Here is a 23,484-nt window from a genome sequence, read left to right as displayed (position 1 = left end):
TCCAATGGCGGTTTAAAGGCTAAGATTTTAAAAATATATCTACATTATAATAATATTAATTACTTATAAATGGCCTTCAGTCTTCATACACTTGCATATTTCCAAAAGTATATACTATCCTTGGACCTTCGTTGTGGGGTTCCCTTGCTGACAAAAGCCTTTCGCGCCGAGCGGGTAATCGACTTTGAAGCCTGCCTTCTTGGAAGCCATCAGAAGAGTTTGTACTAGTTCTACAATGTGACCTGGGCGTCGTGATTGTTTGAGTTGGCAGTGACCGGCTGTTTAAATAAAAATACTGATCATCAGCATCCTTTTAATATTATGCCTATGGTAACTAAACAGGTTGTAATTATGCATTTTTATTGTTTTTTCGACGACCAATGATTTTATTTTAGACATTGTGTTTATGCTTATTGGTCATCTGCAGTCTCAGACGTGTCTATGGAACGCCGTTACTGCCTTATTCGGCTCGTTTACCATTCGGCCCTTTACCATTTGGCTCTGTCATCATTTTATACGGCTCTTTTACCAGAGCCGTATGAAATGGTGAAAGTGCCGAACGTAATGGTAAAAGAGCCGAAGAAGGAAGTAACGGCGTTCTATACGTGTTTCATGACAGTTAAAGGTACATGCTTGTACTGAAACTCACCTTAACTGTGGGTGACCACCTCGCTGTCTGTTATAACGAATAATTGAAGAGCCAGGCATTGACCTGGCTCCTTTAGGTTGTGGTACTGGTTTCTTTGGCAGACGCAGACGTGGTGCTACAGCGAATCCTGGACTAGGTCTTTGATACTGTTTGTAACGATTACCAGATAACATTACAGGCGATAACCCAGTATTGCTTAAAACGTTAGGTTGATCTGGAAAATTTAAATTATCATGCTATATATACAACAAGTTTATATTATGATTCAAATTCCGTTTTACATCAGCCATTGCGTTTTACTTTTTTCGAAATCAGTTGTATGTACATGCATATACCTTGATACCGTCTTTCACTGCTACAACCGTTGTACGGGAATATGGAAGAATTCGACGACATGTTTCCATTCGTTGAAAATGGCCAAACACTCTCATCTTCATGGGAAACATCAGTTACGTTTCTTCTCGAAATGCTTGATTTTACTGATGGTTTCGGTACTGTCTTAGCATACTGTTTCGTGAAAACAAAATCATGAGTTAGGGTCATTGTGGCTAGGTTTCATTCAAATCTCTCCAGTCTAGTTACAAAATTTCGCATAAGGCTTACTGTACGTGAAACACAGTTGAATTACGGGGTCGCGATTTTTTTTTCGTACATAAGTTGGGGACCACTTATGTGAAAGATAGCCGAACTACTTCCTAAATATAACTAAAACCTAACCCTCTAAATAATCTCTCTCACTATTATCACCATAAAGTAAAAATAAGTTGCTCATGGGATTTGTCTAATCGATTCGACAAAAACAGACGGCTCAACAGAAAGCATTGTTCGCATTAGCGAATTGTAGTTAGCTCAATTCTTACATCACACCTTGGATATGGATATGACTAATGAATATTCATGTTTATTTTGTGATGTTTCATGAGGAGGACTTGTGTACGGAAATAAATATCACTACCGGTCCCAATATAAAGGCGTGCAGTATTAAAATGAATGGCAGATAGCGCTAAAGCTTGGTTCCCACTAGAAAACGCAAGCGAGTTGACCATGACAAGCATCAGTTTGGATTATCCATAGCTTGTGATTGGTAAAATTACGCGGTACGCCCTAGTGGGAACCAAAGCTTAACAATCAGAGCCGTTTATTATATTCTTATGTGACACGACTTCTTCTTCTCATAGAAAGTCGCTCGATCGGTGAAAGGCGCTCAAGCTATGGCATTAATAAAGTTGACCAATTTAGAAAGAACTTTCATCGTATTTTAATTTATTGTGCCCATAACAACTGTCTTGAGCATAGGCCATTTTTCTTATTGCTTCAAAATTTCGGAATGGGATGACCAATGGAGTAAGAAGAAACACAGTGTTTATATTGATTGGCGGACAATTACCAATAAGTAATAAAAAGGTAAAAGTATGATACACATGGTCAATTTTATGCCTACAGTATACGTTATCTCTCTCTCAAATGTGTGCACCACCTCATTATCGACGACGTCTTTTCATTGTTTTTCCAGTAAAGCGTGGTTCCCACTAGCGACGCAACGTAACGCAACCTACGCAACGTAAGAAAATTCCCTTCCAATAATTGTGTTTGCCCCCGCCTGCGTGAAATCAAACCTGCGATGTTTCCAGCACTGTTGCATGTCAGTTCCCACTTGTGATTACGCAATACAACACTTTGCGTCGATACGTCGCTGCTTTACGTTGCGTTGCGTTCTAGTGGGAACCACGCTTAAGAAAGAAACAAGTATACTGAAGGCCCTGTATAGCCTGTCGAATATAATTATATTGAAACTAATACTACTTATATACTACTCTAACATTTATAATTAAAACGTATCTGAGTTTTGTTATTGAATACTTTGAATATTTGTTTTGAAACGTGGCAGATAAAACATGGTTCATGCACCTTTGTGCCATAATTCCAATTCCAAATGTTTGATTTCCTCAAATATTTACTATTCAAATCAAATCTAAAATTTCACTCCAATTGGTTGTGTATTACTTTCTCGGAATCGGCGCCATTACTAGGGTCGTCGTTCTTGGAATTTGGCCCAAAAAATAATGATGCATGTTATTTTGGTACAAAAGTTAATATCGGTAGAAATAATACACCTATACACGCACAAATTTGTTTTTCTGATTTGTCAGAAGTTTGAATAGGCCTACTCTAATATTTATAATTAAAACGTATCTGATTTAGTTTTGTTATTGAATACGAAAATGTGTACTGTTCCAGTTACATAATATAGTGTGTGTTTTGAAAGGTGGCCACATTTTAGTTTTCCTCGAATATTTACTATTCAAAATAAATCTAAAATTACTTTCTCACGGAATTGGCGCCATTACTAGGGTCGCAATTCTTGCAATTTGGCCAAACAAATATGATGCATGTTATTTTGGTACAAAAGTAAATATTGGTTGAAATAATAAACCAATAATATTTTCTTAAATTTGTTGTGGTTGTTCAGAAGTTTGTATATTTAAAATAATTTAGGGTTATAGAAGTTCAATAAATATTGGCACGCGGAAAGTTTAAAAGGCATCATTTGTATTTGCATTCATTCTATCCACTTGACTTTGTTTTCTTTCACGTGCTTAAACAATACAAGGCCATACTGTACATGGCTGCAGTCGCGTGCTCAAATTTAAATTAGTGTTTACTGACCGACCGACCTACAGACCGATATAGTGAGCTGTAATGTCGCGTTGCACACGACTAAAAATAAATCGTCTCCCTCAAGTTAAAGACTCCCTCCAATTGAAGACCGCTGTACCGCGACCCCGCTTACCTACCTTGGCAGTTTTCACGGTATCACAGATGCCACGATTATTACAATTATTCAAATTTTAATTATTGTGTTTATTCACAACATACAGTACTTAGAAACCGGGTGAAGTACGGTTTTATTTAATGAGACATTATGATATGACAATTACATAATTACCGTTTAGAAAAAAACTCAGTATCACTATGAAGAAAACAAAATTCTAAGCTTATAAAGCTCCGTCTACACTATCAAACTAGTTTGACAAAAAAGTACCCAAATATGGTAGTGATATTCCCAAATACAGTGTCTCCATCAAGTTAAAGACTCTCTCCAATTAAAGACCGATGTACAACGGCCCCGCTTACCTACTTTTCGCAAGTAAGCCTTTCAGAGAAACATTAATTATTCGTTCATTATTCGTATACCGTAAAACCTCGAAAAGAAGCCCATGGGCTTAACCTCAAAAAGAAGCCCATCTCGAAAAGAAGCCCCCCCCCCCCCCCTCTACAGTTTGCAAAAGTACTCTCGAATAGAAGCCCATCTCGAAATGAAGCCCCTGGGCTTCTTTTCAAGATAGTATGGGCTTCTTTTCGAGATAGACTACAATATAGGTTCATTAACTGAGTCAAAGGAACAGAAATAAACAATACAAACATTAAGAGTTACTGTAGTAGGATAATTTAATGCCAGATACTTCTGATGAAGACTGATGATAATAATTAATATGTATGATCGTGTTTATCATACATTTATGACGATGATAACGAAATGAGTGTATTTGACGGTGAATCATAGGACTGTTTTTTGCTTTTTATATTGTTTTTTAATTGGTATATTAAACATAATTTCATGGTTGAAAAAATGTCTCAAAAGTCATATTATTGTTTGTAGTAGAAATTCACAAAATTTACAGCATTCATTTCGAAAAGAAGCCCCCTCTACAGTTTGCAAAAGTACTTTCGAAAAGAAGCCTATCTCGAAAAGAAGCCCACCTAAGAGCAATAAAAAAACGGGCTTCTTTTCGAGGTGTTACGGTAATTTGTTGTGGTTGTTCAGTCGTTTGTATATTCAAGGCTAAGGCTATATCAGTTCAATAACAGTACACTTACATGCAAACAGTTAAAAAGGCCTCATTGGAATTTGCATTCATCCATAGCCACTTTGGCAGTTTTCACGGTATCACAGATGCCATGATCATTACAATTATTCACATTTTAATTACTGTTTATTCACAACATACAGTACCTAGAAACCGGGTGATCTAAACATCACAGAAGAAAGCAATGTGTTTTTGAACAAACTTGTTACTTTGAGTACAGATAATAAAATAACAAGGTTAAAGCAAAGATTGTATAGCGGCGCTATACAATCTTTGGTACAGGGATGAGTGAAATGTTCCATGGTTAATCTGATGTGGTATAACCTTAGTCAGAAAAGGTTTGACATACTGTAATCAACCCTTCCAAAAATCATAAAAAATTGCGTTTGCGCATCTCAAAGAGCAGAGCGACACCATTTTAGAAAATACATATTTTATTAATACAGTTTTTTGTGTTTTTTTTTACATTTTAAGATTTTTATAATGTTTCAATCACATTTTTGTGATTATGTATCCTATGTAATTTCTGTTCTGATGAAATTTCAGGTGGAAACACGCTTATTTAAAACATTTTAAATGCTTCTTATGCAAAACTTTATCAATTCATCACTGGTTACTGAATTAGTACAAACGTCTGCGATGTAAATGATACGGTATTATTTAATGAGACATTGATGGTATGAACATTACTTAATTACCGTTTATATATTACGGTATATCACTGTGAAGAAAAAAATTTTAAGCTTATAAAGCTCCGTCTAATACACTATCAAACTAGTTTGACAAACAAGTGTGATGTACCCATATGGTAGTGATGTTCCCAAATATTTTATTTATTTTTTTATTTTATTCAGTTTCTGCCATACATAGAAAAAACAAACAAAATATAAACGGCAAGGAAAGACCAAACAGGTGCTAAACATCTATGCTAGTTGGTCAACCCAGAAAAGAGCACAACAAAATTACATTTTACAATTAAAGCATCATCAAAACTATTTAAAAAATAAGTACTGAGATAGTTTAACTAACTAACAGAAATATCTTGTTGCGAATTTCACCGGGTAAGTTATTCCAGATTCTGGTGACAAGTGGGATATATTATTATGATTGAAAAGAAGATTCTGTTCTGCATCGACGAATATCAAAAAGAGTACCAACAGAAAAAGAACTAGTATTCTAGACCCTAGTAATTCCGGGAAAGTAATACTCAACCAATTAGAGTGAAATTTTTAGATTTGAATAGTAAATATTCGAGGAAAAACGAAATTTGGACACCTTTCAAAACACACACTATATTATGTAACTGGAACAGTACACATTTTTGTATTCAAGAACTAAATCAGATTAGTTTTTAATTAGAAATATTATTTGAACACTAATTTTCAATATTATTAGAAATATGATTTTATTTATTTTGCAACACCTAGCACCAATTACTGACCGCGCACCTGCTGTTAATAGGCCTATAAAAACAGAATACGTTTTACATTTTCATTACATCAGCTTTAAAGGTGTACAAACCAAGAACCAACAAGAAAATGAAGATCTTCAAAGGTACCGTCATTTTTTGGTATTGCCTGATTTTGCTAACCGAAGCCAAGGTAAGAAATTTAATCAAGATTAAGACTTTTTATTAACTCTTTTTTATTATAATTATTCAAGTCCACTCAAGCAGCGCTTGTCTATTTATACTATCTACTTTGTCCAAGTACTCTAACTTGCACTGATGATAATAGTTTTGCTCTAGCCCGAAAACTCTTGTTTTGATTTAGCTTTGTAATAAGGCCACGGTTAGTCGTTAATTAAAGTTTTGAAAAGACAAATTTATGTATACTTGAAATTAATTATCTTATGGATGGTGAAGAATTAAACTAATCATAATATTTTGTAATAATTATTATTATAAAGGCCTCTAAAAACAATGACGGAGTAATCTGGAATTTCATTTTCGGTGACAAAGGTAAGCGTATTGTGATTGTGTGTTGATTTTTGTTTTTTTTAGACAATAAAAATTATCTAATTGTGACATTGCTCTTAATAATTACAAAAAATATATCATTTTCAATTAGTTATCGAGTTTTAGACCGCGTGCTGTTTGTTATTCTCATCAACCATTTCTACACTGAGAATATCCTATTTTACAATCACTTGGACGCCTGAAAATCATAACCTCTTAAAAATTCTAAGTGTGGATACGTTATGTGACGTGATTTGCTCTAAACTAATACAACATTAATAAGTTATGAGAATTTCTCAAAACTATTACACAACTAGAAATCCACCCGAGAGCGCATACCTCCGCCTACTGTAAAATTCTCCTACATAAGATTTCTCCGGGAAAATATAAATATATATAAGTTTGTGTGCGTGTTAATGCTGTTTGATTTAGGCTAATTTCACTCAGAGCATGTGTATGCGAGTTTGGTGTAATGGTTATATAACAAGCCTTTCAGTTGACTAACAATAGCACTAACAATACATTTTTTGCTTTATGTATTAGCTTTACATGGTTAAAATCCTGCTGGGGTTAATAATTTGTTTACATAATTTCTTGATACAAACAATTCCGGCATTGCAACAATGACCTTTCTAAAATCAAGATTGACCAGAATAATGATCGAGGAGTATCTTAAGCTATGCCGATTTTCGGCGCCTCCGCCTTAACCCATGTAGTAAGCTTAACCTCTTGACCAATCGACTAATTTTGGTCCATATCAAAGAATATGTCCATGTTAAAAGAAGACAGAATGCGTGGTATTTAATATATCGTACTGAAGATAAGCTTTTGTGACATGACCAATATATCAATTTTCCTGAAAATCAATAGGCATGTTTTGTAAGTATATACATATGTACAGAATGAAATAAGTAAGGAAACAGGCTGGTACTAAAAAAACTAATTATCAACTAAAAATAGTTTAATTTGAATAACAATAGAACAGCAACGCCAAAAACAAACGGGTGAATTTGAAAAGAAATAGGTTTTTTAAACTGCTCGTATGAAAAAGCCGGTACATTAAAAAATTGTTTTAAGATTACAAATCACAAATTATAACCCTTGCCTCTTGTCCAAAATGAGTTTTTTTTGGACAAGTAGTTCTCGAGAAAATGTAATTTTATTTTACGTATTACTTTAAGACTTCTTACCGGATTTTGAAAATGGTCTCCTATCTTTTAACACTTCTAGCCGGTCTGAAAATAATATCATTTTTGTTATTTGTGAAGTTATTGATAAACCAATTTTATTGATTTTCATTAGGCATGGTCTGAAAGTATATACCTATCTACACCCAAAAATCCAGAACGATAACTTGAATACTGTAGGCGCTACCGTGCAAACAAACAAATGAAAGCACTCAGAAACGGAGTGAAGTACTTGGCAAAATATATCCACTGATTGGGAGCATGTTGAAAGATACATTTTTTTGCTTTATGTATTAGCTTTACATGTTAAAATCCTGCTGGGGTTAATAATTTTGTTTAAATAATTTTTTAATATAAACAATCCCGCCATTGCAAAAAATGACCTTTTTAAAATCAAGATTGACCAGAATAATGGTCGAGGAGTGTCTTGAAGCTGTGCCGATTTGCGGTGCCCCTGCCAGTCGACTGGTCGAATGGTCTGAAATATATAGGCTACCTATCTACACCAAAAAAATACTATACTTGGCAAAATTCTTTTTGCCAAGTAACAAACAAACATACACACAAACAAAGTAAATACTATACTTGGCAAAATTCTTTTTTGCCAAGTAACAAACACACGCGATCGATTACATATACCTCCTTGGCGGAGGTAAATTATTACAGAAGCAGATCTGGAGGCTGGGGGCCACCAAGTTCCCCCATCCAGCAAAAATTCTGTCTTTCAACTCTTACCCTAGAGTGTATTGTGTAGGATCTGATGGGATAACATATGACTCTATATCGTTCCAATGCGTTTAAAGTAACTAAGATTTGAGCCCTGAAAGAAGAAGAGTTCTTCAATATCGACGTTACGGTACATCCAAGGAATGTCTTCTTCCCAGAGTGGATGTTCACATCTAACTCGTAATAGCTGTTTAGTTTTTCTCACACTGGGTTGGGGGGTGGGGGCGAGATTGTGGTTGGTCAAATTTCGCATTACATTTGGTAACAAATTTACAGTTATATTTCTATTTCACAATTACATCCCTAAAGATGTATTGTCCCCAAAAACATGAAAAATTAAGATTAATTAAAATAAGTAGAAAACAAATAGAAAAAAAATTTTGCTTTAAACCAGTTTTTTTTTCAAGTAAATGCATTTTTTTCCCGATCAAATTTTTGGTCAAAGTGGATAACTATTATGTTGCATTAAAATGGGACATTCAACAAACATTTTGTTAAGAATTATTTTTTGAAGGGGACAATAATATCTTTAAGAGTAATGATATGAAGGAATATCTGTCATAAATATAATGTAATTTAATATTTACAGCTTTTACAACTAACTTTAACAATTATGCTGAGTATACTCATTGGGGTCGGAAGGACTGCACCCCAAATTCTTCAGAAATCGTATACGTTGGTAAGTGAAAATAAATCAATATTATTAATTTTAAAATCACAAACAGCTTTATTATTCATAAGATCCACCATTCAAACCCATAGTACTAGGCCTATATGTGTACAGAATATATAAAAAGTTGAACAAAATGTAATTTATGAATTTACATAAAACTTGTGATAAAATGTTGTTTTGAACATTATTTTTATTTACACTTTATACTTATTTTCGGTTTCATCGCCCCTCCCTCTCTCCTTGCCTTTAAACTTCCCGAACGTCACCAGCGCATTTCACCTTGGGTCGTCCACCTCACTTTAAAGGACTTTTAACTAACGACGGTTAGGGGAGGACGATGAATATATCTTGTGTTCGCTAGAGCGCAAAATCATATACAGTCAACATAGCCGTTTTATTAGTTACGAGCCCTTGCGCGAAGACGATGACCGACAGTATCCCTCTCCCCCTCCCGTGTCTTGCGGCGTGGGCCCTTCTGAATCGCTTAGCTCTGGTGGAACAGCATAGGCCTTCCTAGCTAGGAGCATCGAATTCAAACGCCTCGCAGAATGTATTGCTTTTAACACAGCCATTTTAACCCAATAAAAATGTTATTTCGTTAAACAATTAAATTTTAAGTTCAAATATTTTTTCAACGTTTAAGTGTAATTTGAACTGTATATTTAAGGTTATATGTATATTTGTTCAATTCGTTCTCCGTAAACGGGAAAATGGCAACTTTATCGTCCTCAAAAAGTTAAGACGACGGAATTTCACACTAAGCTCCGCCTACTTTGTTAAAGCTCATGCATAAATTATTCATGATCGCACCGTCCTGTGGCTTCCCGTCGTGTTTTGTAAAGTCTCTATTATCAAGTAATAACAAGTGTCGGCTTGTTAAAAATACTCAACTACAACATGAAAAGCAGATTCTATTTCTAGGCCGGAATTGTATGGTTGCGTCGGATTTGGGCACCGACAATTTTGTTACACCTTACATTATGATTACCACGTTTATTGTTTTACTGTTTTGAATAATAATGTTTAGGGTATCTTGGAGGAGGGCACTTTATGCAAACTGGAGCTGGTACAAACCCACTGTGTTTACCCGAGAAACCTGAATACGACGAGCGAATGGTGGCGAACGGCTCTCATAGGGCTGAAGTGTATGGTGCTGAGTACCAAACGGCGTCCGATCAATACCCTCAGTGGAATGACGTACATGACACGGATCCAGCTTGCGCAGTGTGTCTAGCAAAAGGTCGATCAGCAAGTATAATGATCCCAGCTAAACGTACATGCCCTGAAGGCTGGACCAAGGAGTACGAAGGTTTATTAATGGGTGGTTGTACTCATCACAAGGCCACCCATGAATACCTTTGCGTCGACGGCTCTCCTCAAAGTAGGGATAATTCAAAAATGGATAAAAATGGCTTTGTAATCTATCCTGCCGTCGGAAAATGTGGGTCACTCAAATGTCCGCCATATGTTGATAACCACGAGTTATCATGCGTTGTGTGCACAAGATAAGATACTATCTTCTTATGATTTTGAGGCTATAATTAGGCCTATACTGCATACATTTTTCTTAACAAATGATATTCATTATTCAAAATATATGTTAGATGATGTTATTGCTTTGTGTAACAAGCTATACTGGATACATTTTTCTTAACAAATGATATTCATTATTCAAAATATACGGTAGATGATGCTATTGCTTTGTGTAACAAGCTTTAGCGTATAGTTGGCGAAATAAAAATAAGTTCCTCTGAAACTGAAATGGCCTCACGAGTTAGTTATTGATGTATTTTGAACAATAAAATAATACAACTTCAATTAAATATTATTAATCACATACTGTTATTATACCATAATTCAGAACAAATACACATAAGCATAGTGGCCTGTAACAACAAAATAATGAACTAAATGACTATCAACAGCGAGTACAGAAGATAACAAATAATCGTTTTACTGCATTTTTCGCGTTCCATATACCATTATTGTTACGCTAACAACGACTACCTGAAGAAAACAAATAATCATTTATTGCACTTCTCGCGTTCCATACATAGTTGCTTAAAATGGAACAAACTACCATACTGTATTTTTGGGTTGAACAATTTCGATGACGACCGAATATAAATAGATGCCTTAAAATACATCCCACTATCACTTTACTAAGTGCTGGATTGTCACAGAAACCTGAATAAACTTAGATACAGTAGGCCTACATCATAATAAATAACAGTTTCTCTAAAACAAGTATACTTACATTTAAGATTGAGCAGCTCTGTCTTGTGATTTTACTACGGTTTGAAATTTTGAATGGTTAGTCTCCATAAGATACGTCTTGGTTGTTTTTTAATCCAGCCGTCTGTTCTTACAATGATAAACACTGCATAGACTATCTCTATTAATGCACATGGTTATGTGTTTATACTATAAACTAGTTTCCAGTATCGATCATTTTTTCCCCCAAACATTCCTTGCATTTAGTCTATATATTATTTGAATCCAGATTCGTCGATTTTCTACACAATGTATTTGCCCTACCATGGCCTCTAATTGCTTTCAATATATTATCATCTTTATTATAGCTTTAATTTATTATTTATATTATTTACTTCCGCTTTAATAGATATTGAATAGGTTGAATGGGTTTTTTTTTTTTCAATATGAATCATTTTTTCATCAAAACATGATTTTTGTTTAGGCTTATAGCACGTTTAATTGGCTTCGGTCTCGACTGTGGAGCTGATTACGACAGGGGAATTATTGTGGTTATAAGATGTATTTTTTTTCTAACTTAAGCCTATCCTATTATATTGCACGAATGATATTGGAAGGCTCTCGGTCCTTCCATGGCGGTTTAAAGGCTAAGATTTTAAAAATATATCTACATTATAATAATATTAATTACTTATAAATGGCCTTCAGTCTTCATACACTTGCATATTTCCAAAAGTATATACTATCCTTGGACCTTCGTTGTGGGGTTCCCTTGCTGACAAAAGCCTTTTGCGCCGAGCGGGTAATCGACTTTGAAGCCTGCCTTTTGGAAGGCATCAGAAGAGTTTGTACTAGTTCTACAATGTGACCTGGGCGTCGTGATTGTTGGAGTTGGCAGTGACCGGCTGTTTAAATAAAGATAATACTGATCAGCATCCTTTTAATATTATGCCTATGGTAACTAAACAGGTTGTAATTATGCATTTTTATTGTTTTTTCGACGACCAATGATTTTATTTTAGACATTATGTTTATGCTTATTGGTCATCTGCAGTCTCAGACGTGTCTATGGAACGCCGTTACTGCCTTATTCGGCTCGTTTACCATTCGGCCCTTTACCATTTGGCTCTTTCATCATTTTATACGGCTCTTTTACCAGAGCCGTATGAAATGGTGAAAGTGCCGAACGTAATGGTAAAAGAGCCGAAGAAAGAAGTAACGGCGTTCTATACGTGTTTCATGACAGTTAAAGGTACATGCTTGTACTGAAACTCACCTTAAAGACCCCTTCCCTGCAATTTTGGACGTTTTTTGGAAAATAATACATATATATCACTTTAAAAACATTAAACCATGTCATTCCTTGTCTTAAATGTACGTTTTATGGTAAATTATGATAAAAAGTGAGAAACAATGCACTACCTAAGTAGCTCGCGGCGATCGACCTCTCGTGGACGGTCTTAGGCCTAGCCTAGCTAGGCTTAGTTTTGTAGGCCTAGCTGGTAAACATCGATAACGTACGAACATCGTACGCTAGCTATATACCTAGCCTGACGTTGTATAGTTGCTGCATTAATTGTCTTTCTATTTTTGCTAGACTCCGTTGATACAAATTGGGGAAAACCCGGTATTTTCGCTGAAAAGTTAGGAGTCTTCCATTTGTTTTGGCTTCACGATCGATCGAAAAGTGGGCGAATTACAGGTGAAAAACAAAAATATCAATCCGCGCGCAATGCATTTTGGGATTTATAGCGGACCTCTATAATTATTAGAATCGATTTATTTTTCACATTTTTAACCGTTTAAAGACGAAAAAAGTTATCGCAATAGGACCATATAGTATTATTTTTACATTAAATATAGTTTGTGATTTTAAAATAGATATATATAATAAAAACGCTGTGTAAAGTTCATAAGATACATATAGATGAGGGCGCTAGATAATTATTTTAGATTAGCCCTCTAGCGATAACCTTCGACATGATCGGAGGATGATGGCAAAAAACCATGTGCAAAGATGGTTTCGTAGTTCTATAGGGGAACTAAACATCCAAAGTGTAGTTTAAAGTATAGTTTCATAGGGAAACTAGACATATACTTTAAGATAATATTGTTAATAGATAAAGGAAGATTTCAAGTGTACTAGGAAGGTTCAGAAGTTTCGAAACCTCTCAATCCTCGACCATACTCAAATTAAAGAAAGAAAGAGAAAAGAATAAAGATACTTTGACAGATTTTACTGAGCATCATGATTGTTGTTATCTGCCTGACTTATCCTGTACACCTGTTAACATTTCGAAACTTGACAATGTCAAGCACACAGAGTTCGACTAGAAGTAGCCAATTAGAGATATCAGCAGCAGAAGCAAGAGCTGAATTGGCGGTTGCTAAGGCGAGAGCTCAATATAATAAGAAGACCTTACAGAAAAGATTAGAACTTGAACAAATAGAAGAAGAGGGTAAATTAGCCGTAGCACAAGCCCGCTCAGATGCCTTGGACAAAGAGCTAGAACGATTGTCCATTACGGCTGAGGATACACCTCAGGTACCAAATACTGATGCGGTCGATAAGGTTAGTCAATACCTTGACTCATTAGACGAAAACGAAGCGGTACAGCCTGTCTTAGAACCAGTACCACCTACATTATCACCTAATGCAACATCATGGTTTCCAAGGGCAAACCCAACTACAGATTAGACCACAGTTACACCTAAACCCGAAATAAGCTCTGCACCTTACCCGATTACACCTACTCCAGCCGTTGAACAGACCAATAATATACTACTACAGAATTTGATTGAAAAACAGGGAGAAGTACTGTCCCAATGGTTGATACAAACAAGTCTACCTAAAAGGGGACTTACAAAATTCGACGGCAACCCAATGGATTATGGACGATTTAAGAGAGCCTTTGAGCACGAGGTGGAAGGCAAGGTTCGCAGCGAGAGAGACAAACTGTACTACTTAGAACAATATACAACTGGTGAGGTGAATAATCTGGTCAAGAGCTATTTAGCTATGGATCCTGGAGAAGGCTTTAGACAAGCGAAGCAGGCGCTAATAGATAAATACGGTAATCCATTCAGATTGGCGGATGCCTATATTACATCATTAAAGGACTTTCCTGAGATAAAGGCAGAGGATAAAGATTCTTTGTCCAGATACTCATTACTACTTATCGAATGTAAGAACTCCATGTCCAGTCTCGATCATTTACAAGAATTAAATCATACAAGTAGCATACAGACCCTCACGTTGAAACTGCCTTACCGCATGAGAGACAAATGGAGGACCAAAACAGACCTTATTCAAGAAACCAGAAGGGTACAATTTGACGACTTTGTACTATTCGTAGAAAAACAGTCCAGGATTCTTAGTAATCCTACGTTTGGGAACATTAAAGACGAAAAAGTATCTCAGCGCAAACCACCACATAGACCAAAGGGAGCTTATGCTGCAGTCGAAGTGCAAAGAGACTGTCTTTACTGCAGTAAAGGCGCACACAGAATAGAAGAATGCAGGAAATTCGACAACCTGCAAAGACCAGAGAAACTAACCTACATTAAAGAACACAGATTATGCTACGGCTGCTTAACTACTGGTCACTTGGCTAAACATTGCAACAGTCGCCACACGTGCACCAAATGTAAGAGGAGGCACCCAACCACGCTCCACCAAGACCCAGTTGTCAACACTGAAACGACAAACAAGAATAACGATAAGCAGCCTAACCAACTGCAAGCTGCGTGTGCCAAGATAAATCAAGGAGAATGTGCCTTGGCAGTGATCCCAGTTCGCGTAAGCGTTGGATGCTCACACCAAGTAGAAACATACGCCTTTCTAGATCCAGGGAGCACCATTTCGTTTTGCTCAGAGGCACTCGTAAAACAACTTGGCGTTGGTGGAAGGAATGAATGTATCACCATTGACACGATGGGGTCTACGTACCGATTAACAACAAAGGCGGTAAAGGGACTAAAGGTAACTTCCCTAGACAACAGAAATATGGAAACTGTTATACACACTGCATATACTAAGAGCAACTTACCTATTCAGAAGGCACACTTTCCTAAACAATCGGACATCGACAAGTGGCCACATTTACAAGGCGTACAAATACCCCAGATAGATAAGGGTAAAGAAGTGGGTCTACTGATAGGCATGGGTGTAGCAAGTGCTTATACACCTCTGGAAGTAAAAACAGGACCTATCGACGCTCCCCATGCAACCAGAACTAACCTGGGGTGGATCGTTTGGAACTTGATTGGTAACCACGAAAGTAGTCACCCATACCCAGCAAACTTCGTTGGAAGAAATGTAGAAAAGTCTACTTACGACACGTTGGAGAAGTTAGTAAAAAGGAGCACCGAGATTGACTTCCCAGAAAGTGGTTTGGATCTTACACAAAACCATTCTGTTGAAGATAAATTATTCCTCAGGAAAGTAAACGAAAGCATAGTGAAGGGACCCGACAATCACTTTACAATTAGCCTTCCCTTTAGACGCAATGAAGTGGTCATGCCTGACAACAGACTACAAGCAGTCAAACGACTAGAGTCATTATGTCGTCGTCTGAAAGCAGATAAACCATATGCAATGGAATACATCAACTACATGGATGAATTGCTAACCAAGGGATATGCAGAGAGAGTACCACCTGACGAAATTATACAAGATGGACACAAATGGTATATCCCTCACCATGGCGTTTACAATCCCCAGAAACCTGGGAAGTTAAGAGTGGTTTTCGACTGTGGAGCAAGATATCAGGGAGTAGCTCTTAATGATGTTTTGTTACCCGGACCAAACCTGACTAGCAACCTATTGGGGGTGCTACTCCGTTTCAGGGAAGAAGAAGTTGCCATAATTGCTGACGTGGAAAAGATGTTCCACCAAGTCAAAGTACCGGAAAGTGATAGAAACTTCCTCAGATTTCTATGGTTCCCAAATGGAAACATTTACGCTACTCCCGTAGAATATAGAATGACCGTGCACCTATTCGGATCAACCTCGTCACCCTCATGTGCAAATAAGGCACTACAACAGACAGCAGCCGACTGCTCTATTTCAGAAATCCAAGAAAACACCAAGAAAACATTGTTACGTAACTTCTACGTAGATGATCTGTTAAAGAGTGTTGAGAATCCGGAGACAGGAGTGGAACTTATTAAGCAGCTGAGAATACTATGCCAAGATGGAGGATTTCGTTTGACAAAATGGACCAGCAATTCAAAGAAAGTAATAAACACTATACCAGAATCTGAACGGTCAAAGGAACTTCAGTCAATTAATCTACATGAAGAAACCATACCATGTGAAAGAGCATTAGGCATTAAATGGCATCCAGAAGAAGATTATTTATATTTCGAAGCTCCAACCAGAGAGCAAGCTGTCACAAGGAGAGGAATCTTATCTACAATAAGTTCTGTTTTTGACCCAATGGGCTTAATAGCACCAGTTATCCTACCGGCGAAGATATTACTTCAAGAAGTAATGCGAGATAACAAAGGCTGGGATGAACCCATTGACGGGGAAATAAAACAACGCTGGCAGACCTGGTTGGAAGAATTAAAACTTATTTCTAACATCAAGATACCAAGATGCGTTAACTTGAATTGTGCAAAGAGACCATGTCAACTCCATATGTTCGCAGACGCTAGTGAAAGGGGCTACGGAATAGTCGCCTACGTACGATGTGTAGTAGATGGAGCCATTACCTGCAACAATCTGTATAGCCGTTCAAGAGTTTCACCACTCAAGCGAATGACAATACCACGACTTGAGCTTACAGCAGCGACATTGGCGGTTAAGAGTGCAAGCTTAATCCAATCTGAAATAGATTACAACTTTGACGATATCCTTTTCTGGACTGATAGCATGTTGGTGATCAACTATATTAACAATGTGAGTACAAGATTCAGTACCTTTGTTGCTAATCGACTAAATGTCATACAAGAAGGATCTACTACGAGTCAATGGAGACATGTTGGTACTAAAGATAACCCTGCTGACATCGCCTCAAGAGGACTGAAACTAGGAAAAATCGAAAATGAGAAAATGTGGTTACGAGGGCCGGAATTCCTCTGGCAGGAAACAAACCAGTGGCCTCAACAAATTCAAGGTAGCCATAATTTGAAGATAGATGATCCTGAAGTCAAGAAGGTTGCATGCCCAGTCTTGCCTTATGCTGATACATTAGAAACCTTGGCGAAACACTATTCATCTTGGAGTCGCCTACGTAGAGCCACCGCCTGGATGATAAAGTTAAAACAGGTTCTTCGCAAGAAGGATGTAGACAGAAAATATCTGACGGTATCCGAACTAAAGGCAGCTGAAGTGTCTCTCGTAAGAAATGTTCAAAGAAGGAGATACATAGAAGAGATTAAATCATTGGAAGCTGGTAATCAAATCAAGAAATCAAGTCCATTAGTAAAACTTGATCCATTTTTGGAAAATGGCGTCCTAAAGGTAGGAGGTCGCTTGAGAAGAGCAGAGTTGGGTTCGTCTAAACACCAAATGATCCTGCCTAAGAACTCTCATGTTTCCCAGTTAATAATACGAGAGATGCACAGAAATCTTGGCCATTGTGGCAGAAACCAAATCATAACGCACCTGAGGAAAAAATACTGGATACCTCAAGTGGTCTCTGCTACCAGGAAATTAATCAGCAAATGCGTACTATGTAGAAGGTACCACAGAAGAGCGGAAAACCAGAAAATGGCCGACCTGCCGAGTTGTAGAGTAACTGTTGGCGAAAACCCATTCTCACATACTGGAATGGATTACTTTGGACCCTTCGATATAAAAAGGGGAAGAACTATACATAAGAGATATGGAGTAATATTTACCTGTTTGAAAACTAGAGCAATTCACTTGGAAGTATCTCACTCATTGACGACCACTAGTTGCCTCAATGCTCTTCGACGTTTTACCGCAAGGAGAGGCCCAATACGCATGATAATGTCAGACAATGGAACAAACCTCATTGGTGCCAAGAATGAGCTGAAAAAGGCAATTAAGGAGCTCGACCCAAGGGAAATCCAAAGTAATGTGCTTCGACAAAATATAGACTGGAAATTTAATCCGCCTTCCGCTTCACACTACGGTGGCACATGGGAGAGAATGATTCGTTCTGTTCGGAAGGTCTTATATAGTGTTCTGAAGGAGCAACCAATGGAGCTAGATGTCGAAGGACTTCCAACAGTATTTTGTGAAGTTGAAGGAATTGTCAATAGCAGACCGTTGACGATTATATCAGACAGTCCATTAGATAAAGATCCGTTAACACCTAACCACTTTCTTGTGGGAAACAAGCAAACATCAATGGAACCAGGCGTGTTCGAAAGAAAGGAACTAGTAAAGGGATGGAGACAAATTCAGTATTTAACAAATCTCTTCTGGAGACGTTGGTCCAAGGAATATTTGGTAACACTTCAGGAACGACAGAGATGGTTTCACCAGAGAAAAAATGTGAATGTAGGAGAAATCGTGTTGATATGCGACAACAACTCACCAAGAGGACAATGGCCAATGGGCAGAGTGGTGGAGGTATACCCTGATGACAAAGGTTATGTTAGAGCAGTGAAGCTCAAGACAAGCACATCTGAACTGAAGAGACCAATTACTAAGTTGGTGGTGTTGTTAGAAGCAGATTCTCCATAATTATTTATGTCATAATATAGTTAACTAATAACAAGTAAATCTTACGCTATTTAGTTAACGATGATACAAATTTTTAAACGAGACTAATTATTAAGATTACTAATTGTTTTGCAGTTTGCTAATGCTCATTTTATGTTATTCGCATTAGGAGGGCCGGTGTAAAGTTCATAAGATACATATAGATGAGGGCGCTAGATAATTATTTTAGATTAGCCCTCTAGCGATAACCTTCGACATGATCGGAGGATGATGGCAAAAAACCATGTGCAAAGATGGTTTCGTAGTTCTATAGGGGAACTAAACATCCAAAGTGTAGTTTAAAGTATAGTTTCATAGGGAAACTAGACATATACTTTAAGATAATATTGTTAATAGATAAAGGAAGATTTCAAGTGTACTAGGAAGGTTCAGAAGTTTCGAAACCTCTCAATCCTCGACCATACTCAAATTAAAGAAAGAAAGAGAAAAGAATAAAGATACTTTGACAGATTTTACTGAGCATCGTGATTGTTGTTATCTGCCTGACTTATCCTGTACACCTGTTAACACGCTGTCTGTTATAACGAATAATTGAAGAGCCAGGCATTGACCTGGCTCCTTTAGGTTGTGGTACTGGTTTCTTTGGCAGACGCAGACGTGGTGCTACAGCGAATCCTGGACTAGGTCTTTGATACTGTTTGTAACGATTACAAGATAACATTACAGGCGATAAACCCAGTATTGCTTAAAACGTTAGGTTGATCTGGAAAATTTAAATTATCATGCTATATATACAACAAGTTTATATTATGATTCAAATTCCGTTTTACATCAGCCATTGCGTTTTACTTTTTTTGAAATCAGTTGTATGTACATGCATATACCTTGATACCGTCTTTCACTGCTACAACCGTTGTACGGGAATATGGAAGAATTCGACGACATGTTTCCATTCGTTGAAAATGGCCAAACACTCTCATCTTCATGGGAAACATCAGTTACGTTTCTTCTCGAAATGCTTGATTTTACTGATGGTTTCGGTACTGTCTTAGCATACTGTTTCGTGAAAACAAAATCATGAGTTAGGGTCATTGTGGCTAGGTTTCATTCAAATCTCTCCAGTCTAGTTACAAAATTTCGCATAAGGCTTACTGTACGTGAAACACAGTTGAATTACGGGGTCGCGATTTTTTTTTCGTACATAAGTTGGGGACCACTTATGTGAAAGATAGCCGAACTACTTCCTAAATATAACTAAAACCTAACCCTCTAAATAATCTCTCTCACTATTATCACCATAAAGTAAAAATAAGTTGCTCATGGGATTTGTCTAATCGATTCGACAAAAACAGACGGCTCAACAGAAAGCATTGTTCGCATTAGCGAATTGTAGTTAGCTCAATTCTTACATCACACCTTGGATATGGATATGACTAATGAATATTCATGTTTATTTTGTGATGTTTCATGAGGAGGACTTGTGTACGGAAATAAATATCACTACCGGTCCCAATATAAAGGCGTGCAGTATTAAAATGAATGGCAGATAGCGCTAAAGCTTGGTTCCCACTAGACAACGCAAGCGAGTTGACCATGACAAGCATCAGTTTGGATTATCCATAGCTTGTGATTGGTAAAATTACGCGGTACGCCCTAGTGGGAACCAAAGCTTAACAATCAGAGCCGTTTATTATATTCTTATGTGACACGACTTCTTCTTCTCATAGAAAGTCGCTCGATCGGTGAAAGGCGCTCAAGCTATGGCATTAATAAAGTTGACCAATTTAGAAAGAACTTTCATCGTATTTTAATTTATTGTGCCCATAACAACTGTCTTGAGCATAGGCCATTTTTCTTATTGCTTCAAAATTTTGGAATGGGATGACCAATGGAGTAAGAAGAAACACAGTGTTTATATTGATTGGCGGACAATTACCAATAAGTAATAAAAAGGTAAAAGTATGATACACATGGTCAATTTTATGCCTACAGTATACGTTATCTCTCTCTCAAATGTGTGCACCACCTCATTATCGACGACGTCTTTTCATTGTTTTTCCAGTAAATCGTGGTTCCCACTAGCGACGCAACGTAACGCAACCTACGCAACATAAGAAAATTCCCTTCCAATAATTGTGTTTGCCCCCGCCTGCGTGAAATCAAACCTGCGATGTTTCCAGCACTGTTGCATGTCAGTTCCCACTTGTGATTACGCAATACAACACTTTGCGTCGATACGTCGCTGCTTTACGTTGCGTTGCGTTCTAGTGGGAACCACGCTTAAGAAAGAAACAAGTATACTGAAGGCCCTGTATAGCCTGTCGAATATAATTATATTGAAACTAATACTACTTATATACTACTCTAACATTTATAATTAAAACGTATCTGAGTTTTGTTATTGAATACTTTGAATATTTGTTTTGAAACGTGGCAGATAAAACATGGTTCATGCACCTTTGTGCCATAATTCCAATTCCAAATGTTTGATTTCCTCAAATATTTACTATTCAAATCAAATCTAAAATTTCACTCCAATTGGTTGTGTATTACTTTCTCGGAATCGGCGCCATTACTAGGGTCGTCGTTCTTGGAATTTGGCCCAAAAAATAATGATGCATGTTATTTTGGTACAAAAGTTAATATCGGTAGAAATAATACACCTATACACGCACAAATTTGTTTTTCTGATTTGTCAGAAGTTTGAATAGGCCTACTCTAATATTTATAATTAAAACGTATCTGATTTAGTTTTGTTATTGAATACGAAAATGTGTACTGTTCCAGTTACATAATATAGTGTGTGTTTTGAAAGGTGGCCACATTTTAGTTTTCCTCGAATATTTACTATTCAAAATAAATCTAAAATTACTTTCTCACGGAATTGGCGCCATTACTAGGGTCGCAATTCTTGCAATTTGGCCAAACAAATATGATGCATGTTATTTTGGTACAAAAGTAAATATTGGTTGAAATAATAAACCAATAATATTTTCTTAAATTTGTTGTGGTTGTTCAGAAGTTTGTATATTTAAAATAATTTAGGGTTATATAAGTTCAATAAATATTGGCACGCGGAAAGTTTAAAAGGCATCATTTGTATTTGCATTCATTCTATCCACTTGACTTTGTTTTCTTTCACGTGCTTAAACAATACAAGGCCATACTGTACATGGCTGCAGTCGCGTGCTCAAATTTAAATTAGTGTTTACTGACCGACCGACCTACAGACCGATATAGTGAGCTGTAATGTCGCGTAACATATGTTGCGTTGCACACGACTAAAAATAAATCGTCTCCCTCAAGTTAAAGACTCCCTCCCATGAAAGACCACTGTACCGCGGCCCCGCTTACCTACCTTGGCAGTTTTCGCGGTATCACAGATGCCACGATCATTACAATTATTCAAATTTTAATTATTGTGTTTATTCACAACATACAGTACCTAGAAACCGGGTGAACTACGGTTTTATTTAATGAGACATTATGGTATGGCAATTACATAATTACCGTTTAGAAAAAAACTCAGTATCACTATGAAGAAAACAAAATTCTAAGCTTATAAAGCTCCGTCTACACTATCAAACTAGTTTGACAAAAAAGTACCCAAATATGGTAGTGATATTCCCAAATACAGTGTCTCCATCAAGTTAAAGACTCTCTCAAATTAAAGACCGCTGTACAACGGCCCCGCTTACCTACTTTTCGCAAGTAAACCTTTCAGAGAAACATTAATTATTCGTTCATTATTCGTATACCGTAAAACCTCGAAAAGAAGCCCATGGGCTTAACCTCAAAAAGAAGCCCATCTCGAAAAGAAGCCCCCCCCCCTCTACAGTTTGCAAAAGTACTCTCGAATAGAAGCCCATCTCGAAATGAAGCCCCTGGGCTTCTTTTCAAGATAGTATGGGCTTCTTTTCGAGATAGACTACAATATAGGTTCATTAATTTAGTCAAAGGAACAGAAATAAACAATACAAACATTAAGAGTTACTGTAGTAGGATAATTTAATGCCAGATACTTGTGATGAAGACTGATGATAATAATTAATATGTATGATCGTGTTTATCATACATTTATGACGATGATAACGAAATGAGTGTATTTGACGGTGAATCATAGGACTGTTTTTTGCTTTTTATATTGTTTTTTAATTGGTATATTAAACATAATTTCATTGTTGAAAAAATGTCTCAAAGTCATATTATTGTTTGTAGAAGAAATTCACAAAATTTACAGCATTCATTTCAAAAAGAAGCCCCCTCTACAGTTTGCAAAAGTACTTTCGAAAAGAAGCCCATCTCGAAAAGAAGCCCACCCAAGAGCAATAAAAAAACGGGCTTCTTTTCGAGGTTTTACGGCAATTTGTTGTGGTTGTTCAGTCGTTTGTATATTCAAGGCTAAGGCTATATCAGTTCAATAACAGTACACTGACATGCAAACAGTTAAAAAGGCCTCATTGGAATTTGCATTCATCCATAGCCACTTTGGCAGTTTTCGCGGTATCACAGATGCCATGATCATTACAATTATTCACATTTTAATTACTGTTTATTCACAACATAC

At 36.8% G+C, this 23,484-nt stretch overlaps 3 protein-coding genes across 3 annotated transcripts; 2 read left to right on the top strand and 1 right to left on the bottom strand.

Annotated features, from left to right (window-relative positions):
* Nucleotides 1-11: 11 nt before the first annotated feature.
* LOC140049181 (uncharacterized) lies at nt 12-1,181 on the bottom strand. The gene is made up of 3 exons (XM_072094001.1): nt 985-1,181; nt 650-863; nt 12-278 (listed from the first exon to the last, which is right to left on the bottom strand). The coding sequence occupies exons 1-3, from the start codon at nt 1,043-1,045 to the stop codon at nt 77-79; spliced, it is 477 nt and encodes a 158-aa protein (XP_071950102.1). The 5' UTR covers nt 1,046-1,181; the 3' UTR covers nt 12-76.
* A 7,808-nt stretch (nt 1,182-8,989) lies between these two features.
* LOC140049268 (uncharacterized) lies at nt 8,990-11,244 on the top strand. Its single transcript, XM_072094111.1, has 2 exons — nt 8,990-9,067; nt 10,089-11,244. The coding sequence occupies exon 2, from the start codon at nt 10,112-10,114 to the stop codon at nt 10,568-10,570; it is 459 nt and encodes a 152-aa protein (XP_071950212.1). The 5' UTR covers nt 8,990-9,067; nt 10,089-10,111; the 3' UTR covers nt 10,571-11,244.
* Nucleotides 11,245-14,159: 2,915 nt separating this feature from the next.
* On the top strand, nt 14,160-18,938 carry LOC140049857 (uncharacterized). Its single transcript, XM_072094807.1, has one exon. The coding sequence runs from the start codon at nt 14,160-14,162 to the stop codon at nt 18,936-18,938; it is 4,779 nt and encodes a 1,592-aa protein (XP_071950908.1).
* The last annotated feature ends 4,546 nt before the right edge of the window (nt 18,939-23,484 follow it).

The sequence above is a fragment of the Antedon mediterranea genome, chromosome 5, assembly GCF_964355755.1.
Source record: "Antedon mediterranea chromosome 5, ecAntMedi1.1, whole genome shotgun sequence".
NCBI lineage: Eukaryota > Metazoa > Echinodermata > Crinoidea > Comatulida > Antedonidae > Antedon > Antedon mediterranea.
The sequence above is the reverse complement of the archived record's forward strand: the minus strand, read 5'-3'. Positions and strand labels throughout refer to the sequence as shown.

Bases quoted from the DNA above. Each gene is read 5' to 3' on its own strand.
- LOC140049181 (XM_072094001.1), bottom strand. From the start codon at position 1,045: ATGTCGTCGAATTCTTCCATATTCCCGTACAACGGTTGTAGCAGTGAA. The intron at 864-984 runs GTATATGCATGT...TAAATTTTCCAG, and splicing joins CAGTGAAAGACGGTATCAAG to ATCAACCTAACGTTTTAAGC. The intron at 279-649 runs GTGAGTTTCAGT...TTATTTAAACAG, and splicing joins GGTGGTCACCCACAGTTAAG to CCGGTCACTGCCAACTCAAA.
- LOC140049268 (XM_072094111.1), top strand. From the start codon at position 10,112: ATGCAAACTGGAGCTGGTACAAACCCACTGTGTTTACCCGAGAAACCT.
- LOC140049857 (XM_072094807.1), top strand. From the start codon at position 14,160: ATGGATTATGGACGATTTAAGAGAGCCTTTGAGCACGAGGTGGAAGGC.